The sequence below is a fragment of the Erithacus rubecula genome, assembly GCF_903797595.1.
Source record: "Erithacus rubecula genome assembly, chromosome: 3".
NCBI lineage: Eukaryota > Metazoa > Chordata > Aves > Passeriformes > Muscicapidae > Erithacus > Erithacus rubecula.
Window position 1 is genome coordinate 56,632,158 of NC_136689.1, and position 24,107 is coordinate 56,656,264.

A 24,107-nucleotide genomic window follows, 5' to 3' on the forward strand; every position below is an offset into this window, starting at 1 on the left:
AAATTTAACTTATTTTTTAAAGTTTATACGTGGGACAATGAAAGGTATACTGGGGGCCTCTACCTCAGAGAGCAAGGAGGTCCCTGGGGCAGTCTTAAAATTCTTGACAGCCAATTTGCTGTGCCTGAAAAGCTGCAGTGTCTTGTTTCCTGGAGCTGCAAGAGTTGGTAACATCATCATACATTAAAGTGATGGCAGTAAGTGTATTTTGGCAGGCACAGTGAGGAGGGCACTGTAGAGATGCCTAAGGCTCCAGGCAAAATCCTGGTTGCACTTAATGGCTACCTTGCTATGAATTTTACTGATAAATAATCATACTATTCATAAAGTCACTCTGCATAACAAAAGGCATAGCACTGCCACTTTTGTGAATTGGTTTATTTGTCCTTTGGATTTGAGTTAGAAAGGATATAAACACAAATTTCAGGATGGCAAGCTCTTTCCTTGCAAGCTTTAGTGAGGTGTATGGACATTCTTGTATTTAAAAAAAATCTTTAGAGCTGATGTGGAGGGGAAAGATAAGAACAAAAAGATAAAGAGAAGAATAAAAAGAGGTGTGATGTCCTTTCACACATCAGCTAGGCAGCACTTCACTGGGTAGGGGGAGACCATTCAGGGCTGCTAGTATGTTTTCTACTGCTTCTTCTGTTATCATGTAGGTGGCCTTGTCTGTTTTAATGCCGAGGTGAGGTGTTATAATGACATTCTTTAATTTTAACAATGGATGATCTCTGGAAGAAAAGAAAAAAGAGTTAACAATTGTTGTTCATCCTAATGAAGAGGAGTCTTACTTTAGCTTTTGCACTGTATTTAAAGTTAATTTGATACAGCTTTACATGTCCCGGAGAACCTGACCACCTACATTGAAGTAATTTTGGACTGTAACAGGACATGCAAGGATTTCATAGTAGCCCTTTTCTCCAGAAACACACTTCTGCCATGAGGCAGCAATTTGAACTGTGTCAGAAGAGAGGATGAAGCCCTCTTGACACATTCACCCCACACAATAGTCTGAGCTGTAGTTATTTGCACACAGACACAAGACCAAACTCCCCACAACCCAAAATGCAGCCAGCACAGTTAACTCCAAAAGGCACCAGGCTGGCAGAGTGGTCTTTTTAGAGAAGCTTTAGTAGTCTCTGGGTCCAAGAGGCTTGCAGTTCTTCAGCCTTGTTTTGTGGAAATAAGCCTGTGGGGAAGGACACCTCCAGGCTATGCAGCAGGTCTTAGGCCTCAAGCAGCTTCCACCCATTAAAATTAGCAAGCTGCACTTTCTAGTAAAGAAATTTGCAAGTGAGGCACTGCTGCAGCTTCACAGGCAGATTCTAAGGACTGAGTTTAATGCTTTCCCTGCCTCTGGACTGCATCCCATTCATATTCATGGCACTTTTATCCAAACAATGCCAGGGGCTGGGGTCCAGCTTCCTGCCTGCTGCAGGGATGCCTCTGGTCTCAGCCATCCTTCCCCAGAAACAAGCAGAGATGGCAACCTGGGCAGTGGCTCTGGGGAGGTGACATCCAAAGCTGCAGCCCTGATAACACCGGTCTGCAGAGCCGCCAGCAGCGCCTCCTGGTCAACTACTGCACCTGGGGTGGAACAAGAGAGTCTCTGAGTGCACCTTGCAGGAGAAGAGAGAAGGGAAGGGAAGAGGGAGGAATCTCTGCCATGCCTGAGCGTGTGCCTCAGCTGTGCTGGATGCAGCATGGAACACAGCAGGAGCTGGACCAGCCAATGGATCTGGGTGGTACCTCGGCTGATGTTAATGAGGGTAGCTGTGGGTTTCATCAGCTCCAGCTCTCTTTTCCCGATCAGCTTGTGTGTCTGAGGTGTCAGGCTCACTACCAGCATCACAAAATCTGCCTGCTGGAGCAAGCTGTCTATCTTTTTGCAGTAAGTGGCACCAACAGCTTGCTCCTCTTGCACTTTCCTAGTGGGAAAAAAAAGCATTTCAGTCATGGAAACATTTTTTTCAAATATTACCAGTATACAAACGAAAGAATCTGATTATCACATCCATATAGCAAACAGGTGGCAAACAAGGGTGATTTTACTCTCAGCTCAATGTTTAGATCCTTCTGGAAAGCTTCAAGCCCTGCAGCACAGAATAGATTGCATGCCTGCCTCTCAGACACTCCAGTGGAGGGTCCCAAGAGCTTCTTCTGAAGTCTACAGATGGACTTAGGCTGAGCACTGAAGCAGATGGCAGCACACAGTCCGTTCTCCAGGATCCCCTGTGCATTTCAAAGGATGCAGTCACTGCTCAAACCAGAGGAGTGGTATTGATCAGAGCTCACCCTTACAGGCTCTGGGCATGGCAGTGGTCCTCATCCTGTTGGCACTCCAAATAAGCCTGTCATTTTTTATGACTGAAATCAGCAAGGCAGCTCTTTGCCAGGCTCCTGGCTGCCCCAGGACTTTCACAGAACAAAGGGTTCAACAGAAAAAGTTACCAGAGTAAAAAGATTTTTAGTTCTAACTTTTCACAGTGCAAAAGAATACTTGCCATTTCTCATGTTCTTTGCAAATTTATCTGTCTGAATTTTGGGAAATAAAGAAGCAGTGACAGGGGATCATGTGTTCAATCTTCTGCTTGTGGCTGCAAGAGAAGGGCTATAAGTTATCTCCTCCCTAATCTAGAAATAAAAAGGTCACGCTAAGAAAATAACTTCAATGTAACTTTAACCCATGTCTCTCCTAACAAATGCACTTCACTGCTTTTTTTTTTTTTCTAGATCAACGACCAGAGAGTAAGTGGGAAAAGAAACTGGAACTGCAGCCAGTTTTGCTGCATGCAGAGTGCATCTTGATTCAGCACACAAGCTGGAAGTGTAAATGTACTTTAAATGTACTTTAGGCTTTTCACTTCTGTTGCACTGCATTGATCATGCATCACAACACTCTTACATAAATACTACTTTAAAGACTGAAAAGTATTAAACAGAGGGAGTTAAGGATGATACAGGAAAAAAAATAAAGAGATTAGTGCCTTTTAAAGCTTTTTTTTTTGTGATTTCTGAAGAAATTCTGAAAGATCTTAAGGAGTACTTTCTTTTAAATGTGAGTTTGCACAGCTGTTTTTCTGTAAAAAACAGGTATGCCAAGCATGGCTAAAAATTCCTGGCTTTATTCACCCTTGTGATTTGCCTAGAGCTAGCTAAAGCAGTGACCTTCCTCCTGCAGTCTGCTCATGGGGAAAATCCCTGAAAGTCCAGAAAGCCACATCCTAGCACTGCAGCTTCTCCCTTCAGTCACAGAGGTGTAAAGTTCTCTCAGGGTAGGTCATAGTTTATAGCAGTAAATAATTGTTCTGCTCATTATCTGCATCTTGCCTGACTGCAAAGGCCTTGAGTTTTCATAAGGGTCTTGCTCACTTTAAACTGAAGAGCCCCTGTGCTGAATGTCTAACAAGGTTCAGATTCCCAGATACACAGGCTAGGAGGGGCTTGAAATAAAGAGTGAAATCCAGTTAAGTACTTGTTGAAATTTCTACTGGCTTGAGAAGAAACAAGATTTTCTTGAGAACAGTTTTCAATCATATTGTGCCATATCTGTGCCTCCTAGTTTCCAGCTGCTGTTTCAAAAATATCCCTCCTAAACTTCAAAATATGGGGAAAAAACAAACAACAAATAGGGTTATGATGTCACTAGAGTACAATGTGATAAGAATAAAAAAAATATCAGCTTGATTTCTGTTTTTCTGCAGGAAACCTTGAAATTTCTAATATAAAACCTAAATTAAGTTTTCATGTGTTTAATCACTGAGTAACTCTTTACAGGATTCATTTCAGGCAACCATTCTTTTTCTCTTTTGTTTTAATCTTGGCCATATTCCCTCATTTCTTGCTGTATCTCTGACAAAGATACCTCTGTAATTACCTTGAAAAGAAAATAATGACTATCTGGAAGAATTTCTGCTGCAACTAGGGTCAAGACATATCTTTACCTCCGTGTCCTGTTGTGGTACAAAATGTTCATTTCAAATGCTTTGGCTCTCAGAGCAATCTTATACCCAATGCTGCCCATGCCAATGATCCCCAGCGTAGCTCAGTAACTTTAACTCCCAGAATATCAACTTCACAGTACTTCTCCATACTTGGAGAAATTGAAATGTTATGGACTGCAAGAGAAACACATAAATATGAGAAATGAATGGGGTCCAACAGAGGAACAAGGCAAAAGAGTCTGGACTTGTGCTACTATAGCACATTGCTAATGGTTACAAACACTTGATTTTGTAATCTCCTAGGTAACTCCCTAATGTATCATCTTTCCCTGTTACATGTATATATGATATTCCAATTTATTCTTACCATACTACAAAAAGCCTTTGGATATAACCCCTCCATTTTTCTTTTTTTTTTTTTTTTACTGCTTTAGACTCATGAAAATATTGCCCTGTTCCTCATCAACAATCAAAATAATTATTGCCAATAACAATGCAGAGTTTGAAGATGCCATGTAGAGAACACCACCAGATATTGGGTTTCCTCTTCACATCTGCCACCCTCCTTGGAAAGAAAAGTGTGACTTCTTTAAAATCACAAGTTAGTAATTTCTGTAATTACCTTTTGTTAAACCTGCACAATTCTGGATAGCTCTAAGCTCTACAACACACAAAATACAGTTATATACACAGAGTCAGCAGAATATTGTGGAAGGATAGAAAAGGTATACTCAAGAAAAAACTCAGTCATGTCAGGACAGAGCAGCTATCAGAAATGCCACCAGACACAGTTTAAGAAGTTGGGAACAAGAAATTAATCTTCCTTTTAATCTGTCTCCCTTTTGTGAGGTAGAAACAGACTTAGAGGGACAAAAATCCCCTTTGAGTTTCTATGAATTCTGTGGTACAGATGACAAGTCAAAGTCAGGTAAATATAAAAGGATAAATCTGAAGGATTTTTTTCCTGAAAAAGAGGCATTCCAACCAAGTGAAGGATAGGTCTAATTGGCAAAATAGCAATAAAAAATGTTGATGAAACTGGAAAGGATGCTATTAACAAAAACTGGAGTAGACTGCTTTATTATTCTCTAATGCCCCTTAAATGTCCCAGTTCTGCACCAATCCATTTCAGTCTCCAAGAACTGTCTCTATCAGCCTTGGGGGTCCTTCCAACTCAGGATCTTCCATGACTCTATATAATCTTGTTCTGCCCCACTGTTGCCTCCCACATGAATTTCTTCTGCCAGCCTGTGACTTTAGTGATCATCTGATCTTTGGCATCACCCATTTTTGGTCATAGTACTGTAACACCATCACATTTTATTTATACCTTGTTGAAATATATGCTATATCTGCTATATCTGTGTATAATGTAATAATTTAAGTGTACCTATAATGCATAAAATATATGAAAATACCTATTATTCTGTTTGCCAAGCCAACATACTTACATTTTCACATTTAATTATTTTATTTCACATTTACTTAATTTTTTCACATTATTTATAATAATAAAATAAAATAATTAAACAATAATAAAATGTGCATTACAGGTAACTCTAAGAAAAGTCAAATTAATGGGAGGTAAATATTGAATGATTTTTAGAAGCCCCAAAGAATTGAGATGTTACCTTCCACTAGTCTTCTAGCAGATGCTAGCAGCAAAGCCATCCCAGTATCTGCTGTGCTGCTGGAGACAGCATGTGGAGCATTAGCCATCTTCACACCAAAGCTAGCTACAAGCTTCAGATCCAGGTGATCCATCCCTACTCCAGAATTTGCAATCACTTTCAAGTTGGGCAGGCTTTGGAGGAGTTCTTTGTTGATGACTGGTTTGTGCCACCACAGATAAATTGCTTGGACCTTTTTACCAATATCCTTTCTGTTTTCAAGAAATTCCTTCATGGTGATGAGGTGGAAATGCTTCTTCAGGAATGGCACATGGCTATGCAGTATCCCACGTATGCCACCAACTTCATTTACCAAAAGCCAAGGCAGTTCTCCTTCTTCCATGATCTGCACAAAGAAAGACACAAAGTGCCAGAAAAAAGACATATTATTGTTTCCAAGCATTTTAAAGAATAATCACTGCCATGTCCTGTTTCATGACATTTATGTCAACAGATCCTATAAACCACATAGGAAGATGAGAAAACCAAGACAAGCAAGCAGCTCTTAAATATGCTACCAATTGCACTCATACACACAGGAGCTCCCCCACCCACCAAGGTATTCACATAATCTGTCTGAACAAGTTCTGTCCTCATGATCTAAGATTTCATATTACTGCTACTTTGCTCAAAACACAACACTTCTCATTAATTACTTAAAGATCATCAGTAGTCTGCAGTAAATAGTGCAATAAATCTCATTTGCTACCCTGAAATCACAAAGTACCTTGTCTAAGTAGTTTAGAAAAATGTTGGACCAAATCTATGTCATGAAAATAAATGGAACAGCTTCATCGTGAACTTTGAGTTACCAGGTTAATTTTTAAATGTTTCATTGCAGAGATTTTTGCAGCCATCTGTCCTGAAGAGACCCCAGTGACTGCCGAGCCTCTTCCTGAGCCTATGGCAAATTACCAAAATAACAAAATAATATATGCTTAGGTAAGTGTTTTCAAGAAGGACATACACACTCTAAATTGGTTGGTTTGGGATTTTTTCCAGAATCCCTGACCATTGCTTTTGGTCCCGAGAGTGTCTGTAATTTGACAGTTATTATGGGTTTTTTTGACAGACTATTTATAGCTACCTTTGATTTTCCAGAGCAATTTTGGGAAGAGCTGTGGGGAGAGTGTTCAAGGGCTAAAGATCTTTGAATAGCAATCCTGTAGCCTTGTTAGTATTATTTTACTACTTCCAACAGAATGTCAAACTCCTGGCCTGTCTAGAACTTCATTTTACCATCCCTTCAGAGAGCCTGACCACGTTGCAAAACAATGGAAAGTATTCCTGACTTTATGGAGGTGATCACCACTTTATTGAATTTTCTGAATTTTTTCATTGCCAATAGGAAAGAGAATGTAAGAAAAACCTTGGCCCCAGGCTGCAAGTCAGGGCTGATCTCTAATTTTGCTTTAGGTTTTGCCCTCACGCATGTGATTTCAATGGTATTTCTACCTTTCCTTCATGGCCAGTCAAAATAAAAGCATAATTTTTGTCTGCATGGAGGAACTAAATCTCTTGGAATTTACTTTGGTTTTCAAAGGATGCCCCTCATGAAAAATAAAGACAATTTTTCAACTGGCTTTGCTTTAACATGTAAATGAAGCAGGACTCTTCTTAAATTAGAAAACCTTAGGCCTATGATCACTTTAAAGAACATTTCCTCAGTGTTTTCATATAAAAATAGAATATTGGAGTATTGGCTGAAGAGTGTTTACAATCAAATTTCTGCAGGGAATCAACGCTCATTCATTTTCAACAGATTTGAGATTGTCGGGTGCACCTGCTTATGATTACGTAGCAGCAAGAACTGAGAACAGACCATTGGTACTCACTGAAGTAGCCTGAAGATATCAAAATGCATAACTGCTCAGCTAAAATCTTTAAACAAACCTCTTTTATTAGCTTCACTTTATTTTTTGTAATCATGAGTAACAGAACAGATCAAGTCTGATGGTTTTGCAGCATCATGATGAGCAGTGCAGAACAGATTGCTTTTATTTTTCAGCTTAAAAGCGGTAAGAAACAGTGCCTTTCCATACACAGGCGATTTGGTGGCATCATCTGGCACTCATCATTTGGGAAACACTTCACTTGGAATGGGCTGGCCATTGAGAACAGCCAGTATGTTGGCTATTGCTTCTTCTGCCATCGTGCGGATGGCTTGGACTGTTGCGGTTCCAATGTGCGGGGTTATGATGACGTTATTCAGGTTTAATAAAGGATGATCCCTGGAAGAAACAGAAAGAACAGAATGCATTACACAGGCAACTTACTCTGCTGCTATCCCATGCTAGTTGTGAAGAGCTGAACCTTGGGCAACAGCAATGGCACATTCAGACCAATGCACAGAATGAGCACAAAGCCGTGGGACTCTTGCTTACACATTTCTCCTTCCTCTCTATCCATCTCGCTCATTGCCTGGCCCATGAGTCAGGCTGGCAAAGAACTGACAGAGGTGGGAAAGGGGAGCAACTTGTTTGTTTATGATTGTGCAAGACAGGCTGAGGTTTTGCCCTTAGTCTCCCTGTGGAGATCAAAATTGTGAGCAGACTTTGAACACAGTTTAAAACATTTCAGTTTAACAGAATGGGAAACAAGTTTCTTTACCTTGGCAGAGGCTCAGGGTATGTCACGTCCAGAGCTGCAGCCCTAATAACTTTATTCTGGAGAGCTTCTACCAATGCATCTTGATCAATAACTGCACCTGCATTGAAATGAAATCTTGATATCCTGATGACTTAATGAACACATTTTTACCATGAGGGGGGAAGGTCTCCAGGATCAAGTGAGAAAAACTAGAGGCTCTTCATCTTTTAAGAAAATAGAATGCCTTTTTAATAATCATTAACCAAACAAACTGAATATTTTATTTATTAATCTTTACTTATTATGATGATTATGGTCCACTGCATAAGGTTTTTCCTGGGATGAGACCAGTTTCAGTCTTTTCCTCATTTTGACACTTGCTGTATTATTATAGAAAAACAATTTAATCTCTGCAGACTTTCCACTCTTTTATTTCTGCTTTGTTTACTGAAATGATAAACTCTCTCATCTGCTTGTTCAGTGCCAACAGACTTTTCATCCCATGTGAGGCTTCCTTTCTACACTGCTGTTCCAAATGTTAATGTTTCCCCTGTTCTCCCTCAGTGATGATAAACCTTTCATGCATTTCCACTAAAACCCTCTACCTCCAAGGCTAAAGAGAACCAACCATCTAATGAGCACTCCTAATTTCCATAGGACCTTTGAAGACATAGTACATGATCCATATAAGTCACCCATTTGTAGACTGCCAGCTACTTAATGACTCAAACAACAGAGGGATATCACAGACTGAGGTTGGAGAGGGGAATATCAACAAAGTCAGACAAAACACAATCTTAAGTGTAGAGCCACAAATGATGATTTCAGATCCACCTACCTCGGCTGATGTTTATAAGAGTAGCTGTGGGTTTCATCAGCTCCAGCTCCTTTTTCCCAATCAGTTTGTGAGTCTCAGGAGTCAGGTTCACAACCAACATAACAAAGTCAGATTGCTGTAGCAAGTCTTTCATCTTTGCACAGTAGTGGGCACCAACAGCCTCTTCCTCTTCCTTTTGTCTGAAGGAAAAATGCACACATCCCCAAAGTGACACAACCATTTCTAACTGAGTTTAACAATCAATCAGCCCTAGGAGAGTTCCAGAAAGCACAGAAACTGACAGGTTTGATACCAATGTAAAGGATAAGTCATTGATTGTCACAGATGGTGAAATGGACACAAGAAAGGATGTGGGCTAGAGGGAACAAGAGGCTACAGGAGTGGTGGGACACTGGAGCAGTGATGTATGTGTGAAAGCAAAGCACACAGGCTGGGGATGCAGTCAGACCCCACTCTTCTCTCCTGTGTCTATGCCAATTCCTGTGGAGCCTTTCCTTGCCTGACATGGCAGTTAGGACTTGTGGTTGAAAATAAATGAAGTGTGAAAGAAAGGGAACTACAAATCCATGAGAAACTATGACCTTTGTCACTGGTGCCAGTGTGATGAGTGATCTGGCTAGGCTGAGACTGGCTGTGAGAAACAGGGATGCTGCCAGGAGCCTGAAGGATTGGACAACATCCCCCAAATGCTTTACATGGCCCTTGTTTCAAACTGCTAGTGGCTAACCAGGGCAGGGGGAACTGCTTCCTGAGGGGAGGAGAAGAGAGCCAAAATGAGGAAGTGGTGGCACAATGGTACTTGTCACACTGCTTATAACTGCCACAAGTGCATAGGAAGGCTGGGGACAGAGCAGACCTGTGGCTTTGGTCACTGCCCCCTGGACAATTAAATACAGAGACCAGATGTCTTTACCTCTGGTTTCTGTTATGGTACAGGATCCTCATGTTGAAGGCTCTGGCTCTCTGAGCCACTTTGTATCCAATGCTGCCCATCCCAATGATCCCAAGCGTTGCTCTGCTCACTTCCACTCCCAGCCAGTCAACAGCAAAGGACTTGGTATCTGGAGACACTGCAATCTGGCAGCCTGCATGTAAATACATGTTGAATGGGTACAAATCAGCCATAAACATAGGCCTGGGGGAAAGAAAAGCAGCAGTGGGGCTCTGGAGCACCCCTTACAAAACACCTTTGTTGATTTTGACCAGTTTATGTAAGGGCCTGGATGGTGCCAATTCCTGCACCTATGCCTGAAGCCAGTAATACAGTGGGATCCTGGCTGGGTACTGTGCTGGATGGAATGACTCCTTGGAGAATTAACTCTTCCATAGCTAGTGTGTTTTCTTGGAAGTTCAAAAACAGTTGATATGAAGCCATCCTGCAAGCACTGACTTCAGGATTTTTTTTTAGCTGGGGTAAATCTTTCCATATCTCTTCTGGATCATATCCCAAAGCAGCCTCACTGCTTGGGTAGGGGTGAAGGTTTCAAATTCCAGCTCAGCCAAGAATCTCTTCGAGCTTTTATACAAAGAACTTGAGGTTCAAAACAATGCAATAGTAAGAAAACATAATGGGGAAAGAGATGTCGTTTCATGCTCAGGAGTGGAGCAGCAGTGACAAAAAGGCCACTTGTCCCTGAAGACAGAGGCACCTTCTAGTGAAAGTCTCTATTGACACCTTCCTTCCCCAGAAAGGCATTTCATAGCAAGGAAGTGGGGAAAGAACCTGCTTTTAGGGACACAAACTAATGCTGGTGGTATAACTTATAACAGCTTTGTCAAGAGGATTATCATCTATTTCAAAAATAATGCTGATGCTCTTCAGGAAATACAACCCATTGGTTTAGACAAACTCATCACAGAGGCAGGAAAAAGAAGAATTTATACTAAATACTGCTCTGGAGTAGGTGATGTGGCCACTAATGCTTTGCATCTTCCTGTAGCTCCTAATGCTTCTCTCAAGGGGAAATGGAAAATGGTGACATTCAGTTTGGATGCACTCTGTATTCAGTTTTCACAGCTATAAACAACTGACCCAGTGAACAGCCAGAGAAGAATTAAACGCCAGACATTATTTCAAGTAGGAAATCACAAGACTTACAAGCACATAATTTAGACAAAAGCCTTACTCTTGTCACTGTTGCCCTAAAAGGAAGTGAGACATAGAAGTAGATGCCTCTGAAAAACTTTCCCTGTAAAAGCATCCCAAATATTGATTCAGAAAGGTCATCTCTATCACAGCAAAAGCAAGACATGCCCAAAGTACTAGGACCAAGAAAATGTGAAGCATTACCTTCCACAAGTCTTCTGGCAGAGGCCAGCATCAAGGCCATTCCTATGTCTGCTGTTGGGTCTGCCACAGCGTGCGGGGTGTTGGTCACTTTTACACCAAAGCTTGAGATCATTTTCAAGTCTAAGTGATCCACTCCAACCCCAGAGTTTCCAATTACCTTTAAATTAGGCAGGCTTTCTAGAAGCTCACGGTCAATGGTTGGCCTGCGCTCAAACACAAAAACAGATTGGATTTTTTTGCTCATTTCTTCTTTGTTTGCAAGAAATTCCTTCATGGTGATAAGCTGAAAGTGTTTCTTCAAAAGTGCTGCAAGGTCTTCTAGCACGCCATGAGTTCCTCCTATATCCAGGATCAAAACAGCTGGCAACTCTCCCTCTGCCATGACCTGCAACAGAAGAATAGAAAAATACTCCTCTGTTTAGGGGATCACCCTGAAAGGAGCAATGATGTTCCTTTAAAAGTTACCATTTAAATTCACGTGTGTACATCAGGAAACAGATGGAACTTAATAGTGCTTTTAATCCACAGTACTTGTACTTGGTACTAGTGTGGTATGTCAATCAACATCCAAGTACTTTTATCAAGTGACGATTTAGACTATAACACCAAGGCATATCCACACTCTTACATCCAGATCCAGTCCTACAAGCAGTTCTTCTCAAAGAGTTTCATTTTAGTCCTGAATCAATATTTATTTCACACAAAGCTAGTAGCTTTTCTGGTAGCTTACTCACCAATGCTTTCCTATAAGCAATGCTATGAAATAGAGGCTGCTAGAAATGTACTTGGAGTTTCTTGCCTGTTGGTTATGGCTGGTGAAGCCACAGGCAATGTAGGATGGCACTGAGGCCCAGATGGCTCTGGCAAACATCTGTCAGGGATGGTTTAGGTTTAACAGATTTACACAATGAAGGGCCACCCTTGGATAGCTGTTAGACTGCTTGCCTTCAGTGTTTTAAACATTCAGATATGTACCTGAACTTACCTCATGCAAAATTTAGCTCACCCATGCCTACATGCTGAACCAGTGAGGAAGAGGCGATACCACTGATAACACAGTCCTTCATGCTAGAACTTTGCTCTGCCCTGAGAGTTTTGAGTCCAATCCTCTCTACAACATTCCTGCATATGCACTCTGTACTAAGACAGGGGCTCCACATGCAAACATCTAATTAAAGTTCCATTGGCAAAAATGGTATCTGAAGATTTCCTGCATATCTTAACAAGAGCTGTGTTTAATTTCCTAAAGTTCCTTTTGCTATGCTCCACTGACTTTCAGCCTCCATCCCATTCAATGTCCTAGAATTGTGCTATCTGAATCAGAACAATTTTCCATAGCAGTATGCTGGTTCATTCTGGGCACACAGTGCTGGCCAGCTGTCACAAAAAGCCTTCTGTGAGTAATCAGAACTCAAACCTGTGACAAAAAAGTTTCAATGTAGATAGGAAGTTTTTTGTCAACCATATTTACCTTTGTCCTGAGCAAACTCAGACTTATCCCAACCACATCTATTAAATGGTTACAATCTCAGCACCAGTACTGCTGGCTTTTCCTGGCCTTGATGTGCATTTCTACCTCAGTTTCAGTCTGCTGCTTTACATGGCCTTGAAGGGGCCTCCATGCTTGGACAGGTTTGCAGTTCACCACAATGTCTCTGATAATACTATCTGATTCTCAACAGCAGCAAATAAAGCAATGAGATGAACAGTGCAACCTAATTGCAAAGGAAGAACATGTTTTTATATACAATTTTTTTTTGCCAGCTGAAGTTGTCAGCCCCATGTGATTGTCAAAACAGTGCAAATTTCCCCAGGTGTAGTCTGCATTTCTTAAGAATATCACACAACATTACTAGGATGAACCAGATTTGTGTTACAGAATGAATGATAGAATAAAAGAGGGGTTGGTATCATATTTTGATGGAGTTGTCCAGCTTCATTAATGATCAGAATGTGGTAATCCTGGACAGCAGCTAAACCTTATGCAGTTAAGCAGGGAAAACTGGGCACCAGGCATGATCAAGTGATTGGGACCTGTCAGTAAGGCAGCACTGTATTACTCCATTTGCTTTTCTCACCACCTCCTACCCCATTACAATACACCACATATGATGTGCAGAGCCAGACTTGCTTTCACTTTGGAAACACTTCCTACATTTCACAAGCAGAAAGGTGACCCATAAAGAAGCCTCCAGCTATGAACAAACCAGCTGGTGCACTAGAGACAGGCTTGTGGCATATTTATGGATCTTTTCATGAGTGTGGGCATGCTGAGCCCACCACCATTACAGCTGTGTTTGATGCACAGGTGACCCGTGCATTGCCTGCAGCGCTGGTCCAAAACTCATGTTCTGCTTGTCCCAGGTACAATCTTAAAAATCACACTGACAACAGCAAAACAAAAACACTTAAAGGAACCTCACAGAAGGCAGGGGGCTCTCCAGATACCAACCTTGATCCCAGCAGTTATTGCCTGTCTTTCAGCACATGCAAGTGTCCTGTACCCTTGTTTGTAAACCAGACTTCTGTGACAGCGACAGCGGAGAGAAGTGACTGAACGAATAAATTTGTAAGGCGAATTTGTCCGGCCAAATATTGAGGCCATAATTTTCAACATACGGGATCCTCTTCTCCTGAACATAATTATTCAGTTATCAGATGTTTTGTCCAGTCTCCTAAATGTAACACCTGTCAAGGATATGACAATTTTGGTTTTGGACTAGTAACATCTGCAGTAGCACTAAGTTTCTTTTTTTATTGTTTTTTTTGTCTCTTCTCCTTTTGTATTTACATAAGAATATATGCTTCTATGTAGGTTAACAGTCATAATCACATGTAAATCACTGATGTAAGGTAAGTGTACTAAGTTCTGGTCCTGGCATTGCAGAGAAAACTTTTAAAATATGACTTAGATTGAGACAATGGGGCAAATAAGAAGGATTACGTGTAAGTATTAACTCCAGTGCTAATTGAAGCTGGCTTTACTTTACCTGTGGAGCTTGACTCTCTCCTTACTCACAGATTTGTTGGCTGGCACTGCTATATCACCTTGGACTAAACCAAATCATAGCAAAATAAACCAGGATCAATTCCTCCAGCTAACTTTAGAGCTCTAAAGAAGAAGACTAATTACCTGAACAGCACCCAAAGCACTACCCAGAGCTGGTTTCTCCCTGACGCCGTGCCTTTCCCGGGTCGATCCCGCGGCAGCTGGGAGAGCCGGGAGCTCGCGGCTCCAGCTCGGGGCCGGGCTCCTGCTCACCCAGCCCCGCTCATTAACCCTGCCCTGCCCGGGGCTGCCCTGCCCGGCAAGCTGCGGCACGGGGATCGCCGTCCCTGCTCTTGCCCGCACTCACACCGGGCTGCCTCTCCTTTCCCTCCCTCTCCTGCCGCCGGATCTCCCGGAAACGCCATGAAGCAAAACGAGGACTCGCATAGCTTTTGGAGAGCTCAGCAACTGCGAGCGAAGTTTGGAAGTTTCTTTGACCACCACTGCTTACCTTGCAGAACTATGACAACAAAACAGTAACAATTATTGATTAAGGAAAACCATACTATAAAAAGGGAGCTGCAAACCAAGTTCGGTGAAAGCGTGGAGTGGACGGTGACCCCTCACGTTTTCCCCAGCGCGCTGCGTTGCTCTGTCTATATAAAATAATCTAAATTTTGCTGAACATCGAGACTTTGTTTCTCATTTATAACGCGGCGCTGCAATGTGCTGGTGTCGCTGCCGGCCACTCCCACTGGAACGCTTGCCCAGAGCGATGGAGAGCTCCTGGGACGCAGTGCGAGCCCGGCCGTGGCTGGGCAGCTGCGGGGGCGGGTCCTGCCTGGTGCTGGGCGTGAAAAATGTCATTGCTGTGGGTGCACACACTGAAAAACCCTTCCACAACCAGGAGATGCAACAGCACAGAATCAGAATGGCTGGGCTAGAAGGGACCGTGAAGATCACCTAGACCCAACCACTGGCAGAGAGACCTTCCGCTAAACCAGGCTCAGAGCCCCATCCAATCTGGCCTTGAAGTCTCCCAGGAAGGAAGCACCCACAGCTTCTCTGAGCACATCTCCTTGACCCAATCACGGAGGCACGGGGAATGTGCTAACATCGGGGCGGTCAGCAGCAGTCAGGGATCTGAGCTCGGATCACCTCTGCACATCCCACCTGCAGGCGGGACGCGGGTCCCTGCCGGGCTCTCCTCCCGCTGGGAATGGCGGCCGCCCCGCCCCGCCCCTCGCCGCCCCGCCCCGCGCCGGAAGCGCGCCTGTCCCCGTGCCCGCCATTTCCGGTTCCCGCCGCGCCGCCGCCGCTGCAGTCTGTGAGGGAAGGACGCCCGCGGGGTGCGCGGGGCACGGGCCGCGGGCATGGGCGGGCCGGGGGGGCTCGGGGCCGGGGAGGAGGAGGGCAGGCGCGACGGGCTGTCAGCTCCGGGGCCATCATCGCTGTCGTCCCGCAGGCTCGCCAGCCGGCCGCCAGGATGTCGTACATGCTGCCGCACTTGCACAATGGGTGGCAGGTGGACCAGGCCATCCTGTCGGAGGAGGATCGCGTCGTGGTCATCCGCTTCGGGCACGACTGGGACCCCACGTGCATGAAGATGGACGAGGTGCTGTACAGCATCGCCGAGAAGGTAAACAGGAGCTTTGTGCTCCTTCTGAGCTCGGCTCCTTCTGAGTTCCCCATGGATTGCTTGGAGCCTGGGGCAGCCTATAGCGGGTTCTGCACAGCTGTCCCAGCTGTAGGAGGCAGCGGCAGAGCTGTGTGCTTCCCTTCCATGAGTGTCTCCTAAAGACCGCCCTGATTTTGCACCGTTCTGGGGGGTGAAAGGAGCATCGTAGCTGTTCGGAAATGGAGGTTGCTGCCTGCTAATAACCCGTCAGTGACCGAGCGCCGGCATTCGGGCAGGAACAATGCTCGCTGGTAGGGCTGCTGCGGCTCCGGCCAACGCAGCGCTCTCGCTTTACTGTGGAAGTGTGTTCAGGTTTCCTCTGAATAACCTGAAAAGTTGTTTTCGTTTTGGCTCTTAGAAATGGTGAGGTGCTAAAATGTGCGGGATGGAGTTGATCAGTCTGTCATTGAGATAATTCTGATTAATCTGGCAGTGATGTTGTATGTGGAGACCAGTAGCGTTCTGCTGAGTTTCATGGACTGAATTAAATTTTAAGAGCCAAACTCCACAGCTGTTTTCAGATGGAAACTGTATGATTACCAAGAGGTGGTCACTTGTTTAAGAAAGATACATAAATAGGAAAAATTAGATTGTTAGAATACAGTCAGCTATAATTTACCTTTTCGTGTATTAACTAAAGGTTTTGCAAAGCTATATATAGTAGAATATTGACAGCTCTTTAACTACACCACATGAAGAAAGAAGCAAAAAACTCTGAATCAGAAATGGTGACTTGGGTAGGAAAAGGTGCCATCTATCAGAGAAATCATAAAATGGTTTGGAAGGGGCCTTAAAGGCCATCTCATTCCACCTCTCCTGCTGTGTCCTACACTGGACCAGGTTGCTCAGGGTCCCATCCAGCCTGGCTTTGAGCACTTCCAGGAATGGGGCTTTCACAACTTTGCTGCCTTCATACAAAATTTTTTGCATAGCTTGACATGGAATTGTTTTGGTGGTTTACTTTGTGTTCTAAAGTTTTTTTTTTTAATAACCTGTGTCTTGAAAATCCCCACAATTAGATATCTATACCTACAGCCAGGGGTTAAAAATGCATTACAATGTGGTAATGGTTGTAACATATTTTAATTCAGTTGCTTTGTGTTCAGCCTGGTGGGAGTGTTATGCTCAGATGCTGTTAGTATGGACTTGTGGCAGGATGCTTGGCAATTTGGTAAACCTGCTGTGGCAGCTAGGGGTGCCTGGGGGAAGGAAGAACAAAGTAACTTCTTATTTAAAAATCTCCCTCTGCAGAAATGGCAAATTAAAGGGGGAGATCCTACCTCATCCTCTTGCTTACAAGCCATGTTTGGATCTCTGCTGTTTTAAAGAGTGAGTAAAAGTTCCAATTGTACAGGTGTTTATTCTAGACAATAATACAGAATGTTAACGTGCTATAATTGCAGGCAATTACAGACAATGTGGCCCTATTTTACATTTGTTACCCTGGTGCAATATTCTTTTAGACTGCAGCATGTTTTTAGGTAGCAGTAGTATTTACCTGTACTTATAATAGGAGAGCAGGGTTTTTTTTCCCCAGTTTGGATCCTTTAGTGGAAAAAGAAACTGGAATTCTAAATGAAAGTTCAAAGTAGATTATTTTCACTGAAATGTACTCCACTTGCAGTTGACTGGGTTTTTCCCTAGTTATATGAGAAAGAATCAATGTTGCACTGAACATTAAATCATAATTGTAAGATGTTAGATTTTTTTTTTTTGTTTTGTCAGGTTTTCAATCAAACATTGGTTGAAACAAGAATTGAGTTTCACAGATTTTGTCTTCTAGATCTTTTCTAAAAATTCATTTTTCTTTTCTTTAAAGGAAACTCATAATTATAAAAACCTATCCACTGAAATAACAGGGATTGGTTTGCTAAATTAATACACCTTGTTTAAGAAATGATTTACCTATGACTGAATAGATATTGTACTGGATCACTGTGATTTTTAGGGAGGATTTTTCATATGTTATGTTTTTATTTAACCATAATTAGAAATGTGAATAGCTGTGGCTTTTCCTCAAACATTAGTTGTGCCTCTCCATTTCTGCTAAGGTTACATGAAAAGTGAGAGAAGAAAAGAAGATGGGGCAGGGAAAGAGGTAGCTACAAAAAAAAAAAAAGCATTTTAACTACTGGTGTAGTTAATTTTAATTACTGGTGTAATTAAAAGCTGAACAAAGTTAATCCATTTACTGATGTCTGTAGTTTTTGAAATTATTAGCTGTAAATACTGCTTTTGGCAGTACAGTGTCTTTTTCTTCTCCCATAAAAATTTGTCACCTAACCTTACAGCATAATTAACAAGAAAAAAATTCAAATAAATATTGCAAGTACAAACTTTTGCATTTGTACTTGCTCTGTTCAGTTTAGTAATGCAAGTCTGCCAGCCACCTTCAATTCATTTGTTGCAAAAGCTACTCAGTTCCTTTTTTTTTTTTTCTGCGTTTCTTGTCCATAAAGTAGTGTTCTGTTCTTCTAAACAGAAAAAACACTGTCTAGAAGCTGATTAGGAAGATGAGAAGATGGAATCTTGGGTCTTGGTTCAGATTTCCTTAGGTATTTGGGATGTAAGGTTTGCTTTTCAAAGGCAACTGAAAACTTAACAATGAAAAAAAGGAGTATTATTTATGTCTGACAGAAATGTCAGGAAACTTAACAATTTTTGTCATTCATCCTAGTCATTAATCATATTTCTGTGTCACTTTCATGTCGCAGGAATGAATTTATTTATTTTTCAGGAGGATATTGTTAATTAAGGAAGTCAGGGAGAACTTCAGAGGACAAATGAGTCCCATGGCATATGATTTTTCCTACACCTGTGTTTCCTGTTAACTAGCAAAGTATGTGATCTTCATGAGGACTGGATACAGAATTTTTGCCTGATGTTAAAAGTCCTGTAGATTCCTCTGCTTTACAGTCTTGAGCCATTCAGTTAAAGGATTTCATAGCAGCCCTCAGGCAGATCCAGTTCTGTGAAATGTTAGAATAGCCTGTAACTGTGGCCAGGCAGTGATGTACTTCTGGGTTTTCTAAATGTAAATGTAGAAATGATGCTCATGTAGAAAATTGTTCAGCAATGTAGATTGATTGGGTTGATTTATGAAGCTGCCATCACTGGGGAGAAGGGTGAAAACCAGCAAAATTGAAGCCCAGTCTGTGAAAGCAAGTAAAAAAAATTTGAGTTCATGCTACTCTACCCTGTCCTCCCCATGAACAGCAGCTCAAATAACCTGGTAAGGCAGAGAAAGTTTTGAATTGAAAGACACATAAGGGAAGTCAAGAGTGTCAGAAGTAGTAATATCTGTCTCTGAAAATGCTTTTATCCTCAGTTGTTGCACAAGTGAGGTGCTGCCTAGAAGGAGGTCTCTCACTAGAGTTTTGGTTTTGTTTTTCTTCAGAAAGCAGTTGACTTATTGCAACAAATTTACTGTATTAGTGTATGTTATGAGGTTAAGCACTTTCAGAATAAACTTGAGTTCTTATGTGTTCAACTTCTAAAATACTGCAAGTTTTTTTTCATATTGTCTCTACAGTAAAATTTTGGTTTATATTAACAAACTCAGTGTAGTCTCCCCTGTAACTATTTCAACTGCTTGTATTTAGTGGGGTTTGCTTGTTGAGAGTTGTATTTATTCTTGTTCTGAGGTATCTATACTGTATCCTCAGTTACAACCCACAAGTCAGAAAGAGAACTTGTTAGTAACCACTGCCTTGACAGGGTGGCAAAGCTGGTTTTGTACAGGAATTAAGGTTTTCAACTGACAGCTCTGTCTGAGCAATGGATTCATGTCCCAACGGGGAGAGGTCAACCTTTGGTTTGTCTCCACAAACCATGCACATCCATGCACAGTCTAAATCCATAAAAACTTGCATTGCTTTTGCTTAAATCCAAGCCTGAGCTAAAGCTTTGTGAATGAGAGCTGGCTGTGTGTGAAGCTGGCTCAGATGAAGCTGCTATGTGCTGCTGCTGTCTTGGCTCCAATATTGTGTCTGAGACAGGAACTGCTTCTTCAGGCTCTAAAACTGCTCAATACTATGCAAAAAGAGACATTTGAGGCTTGTCTCATGTTGAAAGAAAATGCCTCTTGGTGACGAGCTTGCCCAGCCTGGCATATTACATTGCCCAGCCCCTAAACATTAAATAGGCCACTGCAGTTCTTCTGCATTATCCTCTCCATGTATTTATCTGATCCCTCTTTAGACCTGAATCCCCATCTCCTGCTGGTCTCCTTGGCAGCCAGTGTCCAAACTCAACAAAGCAGACCCTCATTCAGTGTGCTTGCAAGCTAACTCCTTTTGGAGTGGTGATCTTGCCAAATTTGAGATTAGGAAAGCGAGGGGTAAAGAATAGAGTTAGTTTTAAAGTTTTCTGTTCAATTTTGAGTCCAGCTTTAAGGTCTGCTTTAGACTTAATATGAACTTTTTAGCAGGCAAGATTGTCATCAGTTTCACTTCTATAAAAGTAGGTCAGAGGGAAGGAAGATTTACTTAATGTCTTGGATGCTTGGATTCTGGTGATGACTTGCACATGTGCTGTTCAAAGGTGATTTGAGTGATTCAGTCCTTTTTAGTAAGATTTATATAACAAATTAAGACTTGTATAGTCTGTTTCTCTTCTGTGAAATTCTAGGCTCTTGATGGTTACTGCTAGTGACAAGAGTTTCTGGTACTGCAACAGCTAAACTAAATTAAATGCATATAATGTCAAACTAACTTTAAAAGGTTTTTTTTTTTTGTTCCCGTACTATCTGGAGTACAAAGTTCTTGGAAGTAAAATTTTGGTTTAGGAGTGCTTTTGGAGTGGTATTCTGGTTCAACAAATCTCCTTGGACTAATCTTTCACCGAACAAAACAGGTCCTAAGAATGTTTTGTTTATGCTAGGTTTACCTTAAAATAATTCTCCAAGCTCCAAATTAAGTAGTTATTCAAAGATGGTATGCTCTGTCTAAATTGCTGAACATGTTGTAGGAATTTCCCCTCACAGTGAAGGTGTGCTGCTGATGCTAAAAATGCCAGCAGGGTGGAAGAAGTAATGATAGGATAAAATGAAAATGACTCCTCAGATGTTTTGTTTTGTAAAAAAAGGATCAAAACCCCCACAACTGCCTTTTGCCTGCTGGGCTCACTGGGGAGTAGCTTCAGTCACTTCTCAGCTAAATTGTATTGCTTCTGAACATCCCCTAAAGGTTCTTAGAAATCTTTAATGTAAAATTGAAATGGGTGTGAAGGATTCCTTCATAAGGTTTGATATTATGACTGTTTTAGTTTACAAGGCTTTACCTCTTGCCTGATTTAGAACATGGCTTAAATGGGATGTTTTCATTAGAATACTGACAGAATCTAGGACTAGAACTGGCTCCATAAAAGCATAGTAAAAACTTTAAATGCTGTTTCACTCTAGAAGAGATTTTATGTTCTTTGTTAGCAATACTTACATTCTTGAAGTGTGATTATGTTTTACAATTCTGAAACTGTCTTGAGGCAGAAGTCCATAAAAATTTATTTGCTCTGCACTTCTGAAGTTCTTTCTGTAAATACACATCTTCATACTTTATCAGTAAAGTGCCTGCTAGGATGTCTATGTACAGGCTACACAGTATATTGTATTTTTCTCATACAATCTAATCTTGCTCTGTCAACTAAAATAAAATATTTTTCCATCAGGCAGATATTATACTCTTAATAGCATTTCCAGATTTTTGATAGGAAAATTAACAAGGGAATCACTGTCAGGAGCAGCAAGTTTGTTACAGATTTTAGACCATGTGTGTTAACCTCAGGCTGGTAATTCTGGGCAGTCGAATGGGAGGGCCCAAAATTGTGTTAGCAGGTAACTGAGGATAGGGAGGCACAATTATGCACTCCTGTGTCGTACATGAGCATTTGATAATATTCCTTACAGTTAAATGCTTGTGCATTTTGGGTGACTTCTGACTTAGAATATAATGTGACTGTGTTAATTTCTTCTGTGCACTTATGAGCTAAGTTTAAAAACCAAAACTTCTCCTCATTCCACTTAATTACAGGTATGCTACATCTAGGAAACAAAAATGTGATATGGTTTTCTTGCAGGAATGAAGGCATTGACTGTGACACTAGAGGGGAGGGATTCTTTTGCATCTAACTCAGTAACTCTGCAAAATGAAAGCCAGTTTTACCAGAATTGTCCAGACAATAGTTTCTCATCAAGATCTTATTTCTTTCGCAATTACACTTTTAAGTTTTAGCTTTGCACCTCTCAGTTTTTCAATTAAATCATAAGTTTCCTTTACATTTAAAGAGTCTTGTTAGACAAATTGGATGTTATAGAGGGAGAAAAACTGCTTGGAGGCAGGCACCAGGGCATTGTAGATCATTAATTGTCTGAAGTTTATAAGCAGCTGATGACAGAGGCAAAATGTGTCAGCTTGGCATGCACAAAGCAGTTATTCTGCGTGTTTAGAGCTCTGCATGTCACTGTGAGTTCTCAGTTCTATATAAAGGGCATTTGTTTCTCTGGGTGTTGATTTAGCAACAACATCCAGATTGATTAGCATAGCATCTTTGCAGTTGACACTGGATGTGTAATGAGATGCTTGGCTATTCTGAAAAATATTTTCCATCTTAATTGGTTGTTGTGTTTAACAATAAAAGCAAGGCTGTTTATTCTGATTTTATGACGTAATAATTTGGAAAATAAATGTTACAATAATGAAAGCTTATGTCTTTAATTGGTAATATATGTATTGCTTTTGTATTTCCTGTTTTCTTCTGTTTAGGTTAAAAACTTTGCTGTTATTTATCTTGTGGACATCACTGAAGTACCAGACTTCAACAAGATGTATGAGTTGTATGATCCCTGTACCGTCATGTTTTTCTTCAGGTATGTGATGGTTCTGAGATGTAACTCAGTTAAACTTTGTGTTTGTCAAATACAGTGTCTCAGCAGATCATTTCCAAATGCATAATAGCACACTGATGCCTCTGTTTACATTGCTCTACAGAAGAGTGAACTGATTTTATAGGAAAATGCTTGTTTTCCAATTACCCTGGTAACAGTGTTTGATAATAGAGTGCAAATTAGTGATACTGGAAACTGGGTTTATTATCCATTGTTCTTAGTTCTAAATCTCAAGCTTTCTGTAGAGAATACTGTAGTATTACAGCAGTCAAATATGCCAAACTTGTTTTTAAGATAAATCAAAAGTAATAAGGTGTTTTTGGAGTTAAGGTTTCTACATTGATGAGCTAAAATGTTCTACTGACAAGTATGGAAGTCTCTCTGGAGACAGACCATAGAGGGAAAGAAATACAGACAAGAAGGAGTATGCTGAAGGATAATTGCACTGAGTAGCCATTTTGGGGCATATTTGGAGTCCTTATTGCTTTAAAAATTGGCAGTAAAATGTCAGCTTGAGTGAGAGGGGTGGATATTCTTTCTTTATTGCTTGTTTTGCAAGCCTTTTTATGTTATATGGGTTTCCTTTGATCTTACAAAGCATTTTTTGGGGGTATAAGATTTCTTTCTGAATTATAATACCATATTAACTTGTTTTTCTGTTCTTCCTCTTTAAAGGAACAAACACATCATGATTGATTTAGGTACAGGTAATAACAACAAGATCAACTGGGCCATGGAAGATAAGCAGGAGATGATTGACATTATAGAAACTGTTTATAGAGGAGCCCGCAAAGGTCGAGGTTTGGTGGTATCGCCGAAAGATTATTCCACTAAATACAGATATTGATGCTTCTTTGGGCTGCCTTTTTTCATAATTCTATGTCCACTTAAATTTATTTCTGTGTATGTGTGTACATATATGTATATTAAAAGAGAAACCCTACAAGTCCTTGAATTTTGAGCATAATTTGAATTATTTAAAAAATTTGAATTCTGTTTGAGAAGTGGAAGACTCAAAGCCTGGAACTGTCCTGACAGCTGTAATACTACAGCTGAATTTTGGGCTTTTCTTTTTTAAAGACTTTCTCCTTTGTTGTCATTATGGTATTGCATATTTTTGTACACAAAAAGCCTGTATGCAGAAAAATATTTCAACTGGTTTTGTTTGCTTTTATTACACAAATACCTGGGAAAACTATACTATAGTTTTTTTTAAATAATAAAGTGAG

General features: G+C 41.1%; 2 protein-coding genes and 1 pseudogene across 5 annotated transcripts; 1 reads left to right on the forward strand and 2 right to left on the reverse strand.

The window, feature by feature from the left end:
- Positions 1 to 354: 354 nt before the first annotated feature.
- LOC306800199 (putative 2-ketogluconate reductase) lies at positions 355 to 7,640 on the reverse strand (annotated as a pseudogene). The gene is made up of 6 exons (XR_013777927.1): positions 7,508 to 7,640; positions 5,576 to 5,960; positions 3,945 to 4,118; positions 1,750 to 1,928; positions 1,491 to 1,587; positions 355 to 731 (listed from the first exon to the last, which is right to left on the reverse strand). The product of XR_013777927.1 is annotated as a putative 2-ketogluconate reductase (transcript).
- Positions 7,641 to 7,674: 34 nt separating this feature from the next.
- LOC306800198 (putative 2-ketogluconate reductase) lies at positions 7,675 to 14,612 on the reverse strand. Of its 2 annotated transcripts, XM_079302120.1 has the most exons (7): positions 14,465 to 14,611; positions 13,784 to 14,019; positions 11,332 to 11,716; positions 9,955 to 10,126; positions 9,042 to 9,220; positions 8,225 to 8,321; positions 7,675 to 7,845 (listed from the first exon to the last, which is right to left on the reverse strand). In XM_079302120.1, exons 2-7 carry the CDS (start codon positions 13,970 to 13,972, stop codon positions 7,689 to 7,691), a joined length of 1,179 nt encoding a protein of 392 aa, XP_079158246.1. In that variant the 5' UTR covers positions 13,973 to 14,019; positions 14,465 to 14,611; the 3' UTR covers positions 7,675 to 7,688. The 2 variants fall into 2 exon arrangements, with proteins under 2 accessions (XP_079158246.1, XP_079158247.1); XM_079302121.1 differs by lacking the exon at positions 13,784 to 14,019 and having other exon boundaries at positions 14,465 to 14,612.
- Positions 14,613 to 15,595: 983 nt separating this feature from the next.
- Positions 15,596 to 23,833, forward strand: TXNL4A (thioredoxin like 4A). 2 transcript variants are annotated; one of them, XM_079300466.1, is made up of 4 exons: positions 15,596 to 15,669; positions 15,786 to 15,959; positions 22,757 to 22,860; positions 23,554 to 23,833. In XM_079300466.1, the coding sequence occupies exons 2-4, from the start codon at positions 15,807 to 15,809 to the stop codon at positions 23,723 to 23,725; spliced, it is 429 nt and encodes a 142-aa protein (XP_079156592.1). In that variant the 5' UTR covers positions 15,596 to 15,669; positions 15,786 to 15,806; the 3' UTR covers positions 23,726 to 23,833. The 2 variants fall into 2 exon arrangements, with proteins under 2 accessions (XP_079156592.1, XP_079156593.1); XM_079300467.1 differs by lacking the exons at positions 15,596 to 15,669; positions 15,786 to 15,959 and adding an exon at positions 17,250 to 17,327.
- The last annotated feature ends 274 nt before the right edge of the window (positions 23,834 to 24,107 follow it).